At 41.1% G+C, this 12,160-nt stretch overlaps 1 protein-coding gene across 13 annotated transcripts in view; it reads left to right on the top strand.

Annotated features, from left to right (window-relative positions):
* FAR2 (fatty acyl-CoA reductase 2) overlaps positions 1-12,160 on the top strand; it is a gene marked incomplete at its 5' end in the record, with an annotated part of 161,986 nt that overhangs the window by 29,058 nt on the left and 120,768 nt on the right. For 5 of the 13 annotated variants that reach the window (XM_083838607.1, XM_083838608.1, XM_083838602.1 and 2 more), the window contains one exon: positions 8,266-8,324. The exons of 5 other annotated variants lie outside the window; for them this stretch is intronic. Coding sequence is in view for 2 of the 8 variants with exons in the window: in XM_083838602.1 (XP_083694728.1) it covers positions 8,266-8,324 (59 nt within the window). Of the gene's footprint in view, positions 1-7,393; positions 7,528-8,265; positions 8,325-12,160 lie in introns of those variants that run through there. 3 more of the 13 variants (XM_083838606.1, XM_083838609.1, XM_083838599.1) reach the window with 2 other exon arrangements.

The raw sequence follows: 12,160 nt of genomic DNA, 5'->3' as shown, positions 1-12,160 counted from the left end.
TGCAGGGTGTGTAAAGTGGGAGAGGCTATGCATGTCAGGTATATATAATATATTCTTCCACCTTCTTCCTCCTGATGTCAGATAACAGTAACAACAAAGCGATAAACGCTTCATCTTGTCATCCTCCGCCCATCCATATGCACCACCATTTGTTACACACAGACTTACTACTTTTATCCTTTTCAGCCTTTATCATCACATCCCTTTATAAGCCTCAAAATGTTAATTTGCAGCTTAGTTATCATTCTGGTTGCTTACATCTTTCAGGCTAATCATGCTACACATGGCATAGTGCTTTCCTTGTCAAGTGTATGACATGGGGTCATGCTACAGTACTGAGACATGCAAACTCGGATGAAGGTAATCGCTGTGCCTTGAGGTAACAGCCTCAAGGTAGCTCTTGTAACAGCAACTACCACCTGCATGGGATGCAGTGGTTTGTTATCCTCTTCCTCTATGAGGGGAGAAAATGATCTAGTTAGATCTGTGAGGAAGCAGCTGCTTATCATTGCAGCCTGGCAAGACAAGGCTATTGTCACTGCAATGTGTGCTGTAAACATTAGTGACATTGATATATGGATTCAGTCCACTGATCTTGGGATCTCTGGAAAAAAAAAATATATTTCTGTCCATCCACTTCCTGTGGGTGCAGCAATACACACCCATAAGGCCCAGTTCCTAATGTAATTTGGGGCACTTGTGAAATGCTTGAGGATGTAACAAATACTGTAAGATACATGCAGACCAAACAAGTAACGTATACTGCATATGAACTCTGGAGCAGTGTCTGTGCCTTACTGGTACCTTTCAGGGCAGTTCCACAATCACTTTCTTGCTCCATATTTCCACATGCCCTGCGAACGATTCAACCTGGTCTGGTATTTGTTCACGAGCCATGTTTCAGCATCATGACATAGTGCAGCAATAAATCTAAGGAATCTGCTTCCAGCATTTTCTTTTTCCAGCAGCCACCTGTGGCAATGTCCCTCTTGTTACAGTGTCCAGCTTGTGGACACCTGTGCCAAGTGAGGAAAAATTGCTAGGAGACCTATATTCTGATGGTCTGTAGCCAGCTGGACACTTTGCTCAGCAGATGTTTCCCAGGTATTGGATATAATAGTTGTGAGCAGGTACTTTTATCTTGCAATAATCTTGTCAGTGGAATCTATGCTGAAAAAGAGTTTCTCTTGTGGTGTGTTAAGCCATCAGAATCAACATATAAGCCAAAACAAGTGCCTGTGTGTGGGTATCTATGACGCTTTATCTTGCTCCAGTGGAGAGATGACTCCTATTCTTCTATTATCAGATTATTACTTTATTACTTGGGAAAACTGATTGTTTTTGCATTTAATTACTTAGGTTTCTGTCCCTCTGTGTTGTTTTTTGTCTCCTCTTCCCTGTATCCTTTTACCATCTACCTGGTGTGATTGCCATCACTGCTATTTCTTTGTTGAAGGCTTTGAGACTACTGCCTTGTTTAGTAAAGCCTGACAAAAATGGCCAAGACCAGCTGGAGCCTCTCACATGGTTATGTACTGGGTTTCCCTGCATCGCTGCAGTGCACTCCTGAAAACAGGTTTGCACAAGGTCTGCAGAGGTTCACTTGGCTGGGAGTCTGCATACTGGGAGCATCCTCATGAGGCTCTCTTGACTAATGGAGACCATGTAGTCTGAGCGACAGTTCTCATACAACGTCTAATCTCTCATGGCATGTTTTTGGAGAGAGAGGTTGTTGGGTGGGGGTGTAACAACGATGCTAGCAAAGTGAGGTGCTATGATGGCAATTCAGTCACTATGTAAATACTAGAAAGCGATTGGAGAACCCTAAAATGGTATGTGTGTGTGGTCAGTGCTCCCTTTATATGTCAGTCATTTCGTAGATTATCAGTACAGTAAGAAATGTTAAGAAGGAAAGATTTTGTCTTCTGGATGGTGAGTACAGACATAATAGGCAAGGAGGGTTCAGGTGAGTTGTGCCATCATGGCTTTCACATCAGACTGACAAAAGCATGCAGCCAGATGTACAGGAGCTGAAAAGTAGCCACAGCCACCTGTGCAACAAGAGAGAGCACTGATGCAATGTTAATAATATTTAAGAATAACATTCTAGAAGTCATGATTAACAGAGCTTTACTCTTTTAAATTTTTATTGTTATTAAAATAAAATTGGTGGGTCTTTGGAGTGTCTACAGCCTTACACTAGAGTAGAAGGTACATATATGCCTATTATTCCAAGAAGGTAAAATAACATAAGAAATAGCATACAGTTTGTAAATTTCATATTAGCCAAATGAAAGTCCTGTTAGTACAGGAGATACAGCAAGGGAAAAGTCTCTTCTCATAACAGCATTTTTTAAAGATTGCAGTTTATTATAGCTTGTCTGTTAGATGTCCTTGACCTTGCTCCACTAAGATACTTTCACTAACAGATAACATAAGCCTGGAGATAAATGAAGAGTCTGTGTTCCTATGCAGATGAACTGGGAGAAGCTATAGCCCAAGCAGTTCTCCCATGTTTTGATTTTCATACCTATGTGGAAAGGAGGAGAGAACATATTGTAATATGTAACTTGATTTCATGTTTAGCATGATATAACCTATGTGACAGAGCACAAGTTTCTGCAGGCAAGGAAGAAAAATAAGCAGTGTGGATCTGAAACCAGTAGGGCTGAGCACCATGTTGTGTCCATGCTTCTCATGTTGATGGCTGTGGCACAGGTTGGATATGTTTCCACTCTAGCACCCCCACTTCTGCTCCTGCCAGTGTTTGTGGGAGCGGGACAAAGTGAAAAGGAGCTGCTCCTTCAAGCCCTCTTGTTCTTTTTTTTTCCTAAGCAACTGTTAAGCAGGGTGTTTACTACCTTTTGTTTTAATGTGAAAGAAAATGGCTGATCTCTGGGCTGGTAATTTACACAGGTGAAGGTGCAGTCATTGAATAAGGATTGTTTGGTGTTTACTATCTGAAGAAATCAGACTAGTCTCTGGATAAGAAATCAGGCTAGTCTCTGGATCAGTGCTAGCTCTGAAAAATCTGGGGAAAAAACACTAGAATGTGAATATAAGGAATAAAACTTTTCTGGATAAAATAAACAGTTTAGGTTGTGTATGTTGTCATCCTCCTAGTAACTTAATGAAACTAACACTGAAATTGCCACTCCAAAAATGTTGACATTGCCAAAACTTCATTTTTCACTGAGAAACTTTCAGCCAAATGTTTTTGGTTGCCTCTAATAACACTTCCCTGTAACTTTAATAAGAAAAGATGGATAGAAATAATTGGGTGTATCTGTCTACACCTACATTTAAGATGCCTGAGCTCAGGTCAAATGATGCTATTTCAAAGTGTGTATATATTTTGTTCTCTGCAACACATCTGACACTTAGTGTTGTGTGTTTATGGTATGTTAACTGCATGAGCAGCCTGTTTCCCACAATTAAGTGTATTTTGAGCACATCAGGAGGCTAAATTGGGGTAAAGAGTCTGAAGGCTGTGAATGTAGCTCCATGTTGCAGACCGTCATCCACCATATCAATTTGTCTATAGTAGTCCAACAGGGACCTCTTCCAATGCAGTATTCTGGGATCGTGTGCTTAGTAAAATCTTCCTTCTTCCTAGCCTTTGAGTCTTTTCATCACTCCAGAGTATTTAATCTATGGTATGTAATTAAGACTTTGTGGACTCTTTCTTTTACAGTGACTGCTGCATGGGTTTGTGAAAGGCAGGTCCTGCTTGAGTAACCTGATCTCTCTCTGACTCATTTAGTGGATGAGGGAACGGCTGTGGATATCTACCTAGACTTTAGTGAGGCTTTTGACACTGTTTCCTACAGCATTCCCTTGGAGAAAAAAAGGCTGCTCATGGCATGGACAGGTGTATACTTTGGGGGGAAAAACTAGCTTGGTGGCTGGGCCCAAACAGTTGCGTTGAATATGGTGTCCCCCAGGACTCAGTACTGGGTCTGGTTCTTTAATATCTTTATCAATGATCTGGATGAAGGGATCGAGTGAACCCTCAAAGTTTGCAGATGACACCAATTTAGGTGGGAGTGTTGATCTGCTTGAGGGTAAGAAGTCTGTACAAAGGGATCTGGATAGACTGGACTGATGGGCTGAGGGCAACTGTATGAAGTTCAACAAGGCTAAGTGCTGGGTCCTGCACCTGGGGCACAACAACCCCAAGCAGTGCTACAGGCTGGGAGATGAGTGGTTGGAAAGCTGCCCATCAGAAAGTGGCCTGGGGGTATTGGTCAATAGCTGGCTGAATAAGAGCCAGCAGTGTGCTCGGGTGGCCAAGAAGGCCAACAGCATCCTGGCTTGTATCAGAAAAAGCATGGTCAGGAGGACTACGGAAGTGATTGTCCCTCCATACTTGGCTCTGATGAGGCTGCAACTCAAATACTTTGCTCAGTTTGGGGCCCCTCACTACAAGAAGGACATTGAGGTGCTGGAGTATGTCCAGAGAATGGCAATGAAGCTGGTGAAGGGTCTAGAGAACAAGTCTTATGAGGAGTGACTGACAGAGCTGGGGTTATTTATCTTGGATAAAAGGAGGCTCAGGGGAGACTTTGTCGCTCTCTCCAACTACATCAAAGGAGGTTGTAGCAGGGTGGGGGTTGGTCTCTTTTTCCAAGCAACAAGTGATAGGATAAGAGGAAATAGCCTCAAGTTGTGCCAGTGGAGGTTGATTTTGAATATTAGGAAAAATTTATTTGCTGAAAGTGTTGTGAAGCATTGGGACAGGCTGTCTGGGGAAGTGGTTGAGTCACCATTGATGAAGATATGTAAAAGACATAGTTTAGTGGTGGACTTTTGGAAGCGCTATGTTGATGAACTTGGAGGTCTTCTCCAACCTAAATGATTCTATGAATCTAACACCTTAGATCCTTGTTTTAATTGGCTTTGCAAGCAAAACTATAACTCTCTGAAATCTGTTCTATATTCTGATTTGCTTCTTAACTCCTGCTTGACAGGCGGATCTGTGGGAGCATCACAAGTTGGTCTGTGTTCCTTCCACACTATGTCAGTGCCATAGCTGCTCTAGTAAATGCATCATGAAGGTCTTGCATTACATCAGGCTTGGAGACTGGATTCAGCCCAGCAGATAATAAGCAGCCCCAATTTTATCCTTCAATCTATTTCTTGGGGCCCTTGGGTCAGCCCAGGGGAAATTCTCCTCAGCTTGGGAAAACTTCCTGTATAGCTAGCTAGCTGCTTTTGAAACACAGCCTTAACCTCAGGGCTGGAAACCTGTTTGTCTGCAAATAGAGTATTGGACCATATGGCTCGCTCCCTGAACGATTTATTATGGTGTGCTTCATAGTCATCTTCCTGCTCCTAGACCCTTTTTCTTGCCAAACTTCATTATATCTTCATCTTTCACACCCTTTTGCTTTGGAATTGCTACTGCTGTATTTTTCAGAAGGGCACTGGTTCCTGAGAGCAAATTTAGGGTTTAGGGAAAACTTATAGTTCAGTTTTGTTAAGTATTAATGTGCAGTGGTTGAAAAACTGATTTCTATAATCAGAATCAACTTCATATCCATTTAGGTTTCTCACCAGCAGGTATACTTGTCTGCAAATGAATAAAGTTAGGGAGAGCCCTCACTAAGACAGCTGACCTGTAGTGATGAGCTGTCACTGACCTCAATATCATTGCAAATATACGTTATCTTAGTCTTAATACAATGACACCATTCCCACTGCTGCTAAGAAGAGTGCAGCCTTTCAGATGGGAAAGCTCTCCTTAGATATATATTCCATAAATGAAACAATTTCTACCTTTCATTTGGTTATGAGAAAATCACCAAAATTCCAGTAATTTTATTTTAAAAATAAATGTGAAAATGGCAGTGGGTAGGTTTTCCAGCATCCTCTAAACAAAAACAATGTAGGAGCATTGGCTAGGTTGTTTGAAATCCCTTCTAATATTAATGTTCTCTTATTTGAATCCGTTCTCCCAACTACTCTCTTCTTGGCTGATCTACATTTGTTTTCCTTTTGAGTGTCTTTAGTTCCTGTGCCATTGCTACTGCAAACACCAGTAACCATATGGAAAGACTTCTTTCTTAGTGGGCAGAATTTACCCGTGTAATTACATACTTTAACTCATCAGAACACTTCCCAGATTTAAATAAAACTAAAGCTAAACTAAATGAAGCTTCATTATTTGAACTCTTTGAATTGATGGCAAAATATCTCCCAACAATGAGAAGAGGGAGGAAGAAACACCCTACTTACTAATTTACATAGCAGACTTTTAGTAGAATCTGAATCTTTGTGTATGCACTTTTTTAAACTATCTTTATGAAACTTTGATATGGCTGCTGAACAGGGCATGCTGATATTCGACAAGTAGTCCCTGCAGATGGCAGAGCCATGGAGTCAGTATTAATACCTTCACAGGGTAGTATAGTTTTGTGTATGGCTTTAATAAAATAAAAATGAAAAATAAAGGGTCTGCAGAGCTTTCCTTGTCAGTATGAGAAATTCTCTGTTGCAAAGAACCATTTCCCTGAATGTAAAATAGTCAGAATAGTCAGGTGCTGACATCAGCTCAGTCTTTTGCAGCCCCTAAAGATGCACGTATTCACACTTGTTCTCTCAAATAGCATCTGCTTGTCTTCCTTCCATGGTATTTTTCGCACATCCAAAATGATGGTGCATGCTTCCAAATCCACCGGAATCTTCCCTGCTGTGCTTGACTTCAGGCAAAGCAGAAGATTGATTTTTTTTTTAAGTCTTGTTATTGTGGTGGCACTTGCTGCCTGAGATGTATTCTGTCCCTCATGTGGAGATGACTGCAAGATCAAGAGGAAAAAACAAAGCAGCTAGAAGTACATTTCTGCTGCATGATGGAAGGCAGTGCAAGGAGCAGTCATTGGGCTGGTACTTGTGTCTGGATTGGTCGGTAGTGCTGTGGGATGTTATGAGCTTACATTGTCAAAATTACATTCAGATTGTCAGCTGGCAGCACTGCACATGGGTTACAGGAGAAAATTAATGAGGTGACATGCAGAGCTGCCTGGAGCTGGTTTTATCACTCCCAGTTCTGGAGGCAGCTGAGTCACAGCTAGATTGGGCATCACCACAGTCCTCAGCTGCAAGGTGCAGGTGTGCTCTGTGCCTATTACAGCAGGATATAGCCTTTTTCCTTATCTTGGCTGCTGGTTCTGGTGTTATAATATGGTTTGGTAAACACAGCTCTAAAAAAAAAGCCAGCTGTTTAGCTTCAGTGAGTACTGATGTTATAGGACAAGAAAATGGATAGCCTTTGGAGACTATCTTTTGGGGCGGGGGGGGAGATTGTTTTGGTGGGGTGGTTTGTTTTCTTGCACTGGTATTTTGTTTTTGATTAAAAAGAACAGCAAATGATTTGTTTGTTTTTGTGCATAACAGAAGAGCATTGTGTGCAGGAATGCTGTCAAGGATGGCGGATATGGAATGATACGTGCTGGTTGTATTCTACTGTTTAGAAAACAAACATGTCCCTCTTCCCTGTCTATCTGCTGATTCAGTTGAAAAGGCAAGGTCAGCTTTCATCAGTCTTCTCCATTCCTCTGTCTATATTCTAGAAATACTTTAGAATATTCCTTGTTTGGTGCTGGATTTCATGCCCTCCTTGCTGCCTGGTGGGCTGGGCTCTGCAATCACTCAGGGTTCCTGAGTGCTTCCTGCTACTTCTGCTTCACACCCCGCTGCATTTTGAGCTGTGGCAGACAAAGTGTAATAGCTGGGAAAGTAGGAGGAAGATTTTAAGTATGATATAGGAGGAAGCAGAGTTGCCAGCAGAAAGGGGACAGATGAAAAGATGAAATGGTCACATTTCTATTTATATGAATAATTTAAAAACTTGCCAGTGTTGTTTAAATCAGGATGCTCACAGACAGTTCCACAGGACTCTTTCTCTCTCTCACAATGTGAGGGACAGTAGCTGGTTCACTGTGGAGAACTGTAGCAATTCGGCCTGTTTGGGTGACAGCAAATTTCTGAAGAGTGCAGCTGATGCTTAGCAAAATGAATGTGTTCTGTGTGAGATGAGGCAAAGAAACAGTGTGACAGAAAATGACTTCAGCTAGAAAGGGCTTCTGCTGAAAGTGCAGTTAATTCCCCTTCACAGTGGATTAAGGAGGGCCTTAGCAAAGAGAAGGAAGTAATACCTTCAAATGCCCTGTGAAATGTCTTGGGCAACAAAGATTTTGAATTGCCTCCCAGTTAGGTGACTGTTGCAACTGAAAGCACAGAAATCCACACCTTTTGTTTTTCTAGGCACTTCCAAAAGACTGGAGAGGAGTTCACGGTGGTGAAAAACGTCACATTGCTGTGAGGTACGGTGCAAATTCTGTTGGATTCTGGTCTTCTGTTGAAAGTAGTAGTCCATTCACTATTGACTCTGGAGCTGCAATGTTTGTATCACTGCCACTCTGTTAGCCTCAGAAAGGGGCTGGGAGAAAGTATTACTAATATTTGCAGTTACAGTTGACTATTGTCCATGTGCACCCTCAAGGCAAGACTATTTTTTTCTCATTAACTTCGTGGTCATATGCAGCTTTGGCAGGTGGGGGATGAAAACGTAAATGTTAGGGTAGCCAGACAAACACATCTGGAAAGCTGCCTTGCATGAAGAGATGTTCCTTTGCACAAATTCAGAAGGCCTCTTTGAATAGATAATGACTGGATCACCCTACTTAATGACTTTAACTTTCATGTCAGAGGAATCAATGGTTTTGAGGATAGGAACTAAAGTTCCATTACTGTTGTTCTAATTTAATCAACATGGAAATATAGTAAGCGCCTAATTATGAAATAAGTAAGAATGGCAGGCCTCTCATGATCTTATCCTATTTTTGTCCCTTTCTAGACCACCAAGAGCATTGTATTGGTGAGGTAATGAGTATTTGATTTTGCAGCAAAAGTGTCATAAATATACTTCATTCAGATAGCTGGATCAGAGGAATTTAAGGAGAGGTTGAGAATACATATTCAGATGAAGTGGTAAATATTATACCATTAAGAAGTAAATCATTTTCTTAAGAGATCACTTTCTTAAGCTTTTCAATATTTAAAGTGTTTCTTCAAAAGCAGTCATATGCTATCTATCTCTGAGAGTACTGGTCCTTTCCTTCACTGTAGTAAAATGATACCTGGCTGGCTTAAATGTGTTGACATAGAACGAACATTTGTCATGAATTCCAGCTATCATATCTCACCTCCTGCGTCCTACTGACATCCATGAGTGAGAGTAACCTTTTCTGGTGTGCATGGAAAGTCCAGAACACAAAATCTGTTGCATGTATTGCTGTGTGTCAAAAGTGTTTGCTAAATACCTGTCCTGTGTAGGAGTTTCTTAGATATCTTAAGAAATGGAATAAAACATTATAGCTCTTCTGTTTCTGCAAGCTTATAGGGTAGTTGCTAAGCTTGAGAATAGTGGAACAAGGTCCAAATAATTTTGCTTAAAAATTTAGTATTTACATTGTATCAGATTTTTCAAGGAGCTCCCTAACTAATCCTTCCTATATAAAGCCTTAAATGAATCTGGTCATTAAGAACTGTTCTCTTAATACTACCAAAAATTTAAAACCAACATTTTTAATAATATATGAGGTAACAAAAAAAGCCTTATGTCTCCAGTCCTACCTTCAGTGCACATGTGAAGGTAGTTTGAAGCTATTCCCAGGATCTATCAGGTGGTTGTCCAACACATTCTTAATCTTAAATATAAGAACTTCTGAATGGTTGGGGGCATTCCTAGGCCTGCCCAGGTCTCAGTTCTGGATGGAGGATATACCATGTGGGAGAGTTTGGGATCAGCTCCTCCATGCAGTGACACCAGGCTTTTGAGCCTTCCCGTGTTTCCAGGAAAATGCAGCTGAACCACTTGTATTTTCTGTCATGCATTTCTCCACCGTGCAGAATGCATTCGTTATCCTCTGCTCTCTTCCCCTTCCTAGCCTTAATGTAGTATCAATGTTTAATGTTGTGTGGTGGAGTGGGCTCCTCTTCTGGATGCTCAGCTAAGTTTTTGTTCCCCACTGAAGAAGTGGGTCTGCCTGCAGCCAAACATGTCTGATGCCACAAGTGGTCTGAAAGAAATATCTCTGTTACTGCTCCTTAGTGTTGTTTTTTTAAATATCTACATCTTTTTCTTCTGCCATAGCTAAGATTGAAATCTGTATACCAAATATCTGGGAGTACCAACAGCCTGCTGGAGGAGAAAGAGCTGCAGATGCAATGTTATTTTAGATGCCTGTGTTTAAGTGTGTGTAATGCTCGCCAACTGTGGCATCTTAGTCAGAAGGACAGATGAGGAAATTGTCTTGGGTTGTAATTACTCAGTGTACGTTGAAACTGAATGCCAATCTCTGTTATCTTTCTAAACTAAGTGTGGCTTTAGGAAAAGAACAAAGAAACAAGTACATAGCCTGTCCAGCTGTACTGGTAATTTGGGCTATTTCAGCTTCAGAGTTAGAAGTAGGGCACACAAGTTTCAGCCTCTACAGCTACAGAGTTGTTGTAACTAATATTGGAATATCATGAGCCACAGTATCATCCTGCTTCTATTTTCTACCCTCCAAAGAGATCCAAAATGATAAGAGCCTACAAGCTTAATGATGCATATTAACTTTGTAGGGTAGGCTCTTTAACTAGTCGTTGAAAAACTGGTCTAATTAGAAAAAAATCAGCATTTCAAGTGCATAGAAAAATGCTACTTTTCTAAAGACTCCTCAGAGGCCAGTGACTTGGCTTTACTCTCCCTTAGTTGCAGAGCTTTATTTAGCCCCCAGAAACCTCTTGCTGCACTCACATTCACCCTCTTTTTCTCTTCTCTCACCTTGCAGCTTTCTATTCTCTCTATTCACAGCTTCCCAAAGTACACAGCTGGTATGTTAAACTGTGCCGTTTTAACTCTTCCTTGCCTTCTGTTTCTCACTCAGATTTGTTCCTTCTCCAGGTTACGCTGGAATTCCTCTTTAAAAATGTATTTCTTGAACTCCAGCCCCTTTTTTGTTCAAAGGATCCCTCTTTTGTACCACATCCTCCCCATAGGTTGTCAACGTCAGTGTCTCTCCAGAAATCTTTGTTTTCTGCAGTATCATTCACTACTGCTGTACATTCGCAGATCCTCTCTCTGTCTACTGACTGGACTGTGAATGGATAACAGGAAGCCTGGATTCACAGTAACTGGAAAACATAAGTTAAAATTATTCTTAATAGGGCAAGTTCCTTCCTCTTATAGAAGCTGTAAGGAAATCAAAACCCATATGGCTCAAGATGGCCTCCTTCAATCATATAAAATGGAAAATTAAAAAACATAATTCTAATTAAATTTTAGGCATTGGAATGGGCTGCCCAGGGAAGTGGTTGAGTCACCACCCCTGGAGGTCTTTAAACAATGTTTAGATGTAGAGCTTAGTGATATGGTTTAGTGGAGGACTTGTTAGTGTTAGGACAGAGGCTGGAATAGGTGATCTTGGAGGTCTCTTCCAAGCTAGATGATTCTGTAATTCTGTGGGGGGGCGGGGGGGAGGGAAACAAACACTGGGCATTTGGGAGAGCTACGGGAAGAAACAATGAGCTCCTTCCTTTATTAATATCACTAATAAAAACTAAAAACACTTCTTAAATTCTGAGATGTGATGGGTTGCTATTTCTGAATTAGCATGGAGCTGATTCTACAGCCAGTTTAGAGAAATTTTTATCTTTTTTGATTTCAGATATCTTCTGTGGACCCATTTTTAGCTGAAATTTGGGAATAGAGACACAGAACCATATTTTGAGTTCTTCGTGCACTTCATTCCCCAGCTTTTTTCTGTTGCGTGCAGAATACAGCCTGATCTTAAATGCTGTCAGGATGTCACCCAACAATCCCTCCGTCTTTGACCACTCCAGCAGCTGTTTTCAGTTTCTCTGTTTTCTCTGAGCAGCTAAGAAAGAGGATTTACTTGTAGCTGGGACAACAACCAAGAATTTTTTGCATGCATTTTGCAGATTTTTCTTGCTTTACAGTGTTCCTAACATATCAAAGGGAATACATCCCAAAACAGGTACATCCTCATTCCAACCTGAATTACTGGGCACTGAATGGATCCTACGGAAGAATAAAACTAACAGCAGCAGATTTTCCCCACTCCATATTCTCCCACTTGATTTCCAGCCATCT

This window comes from Anser anser (assembly GCF_964211835.1).
Source record: "Anser anser genome assembly, chromosome: 1".
Lineage (NCBI taxonomy): Eukaryota > Metazoa > Chordata > Aves > Anseriformes > Anatidae > Anser > Anser anser.
The sequence above is the reverse complement of the archived record's forward strand: the minus strand, read 5'-3'. Positions and strand labels throughout refer to the sequence as shown.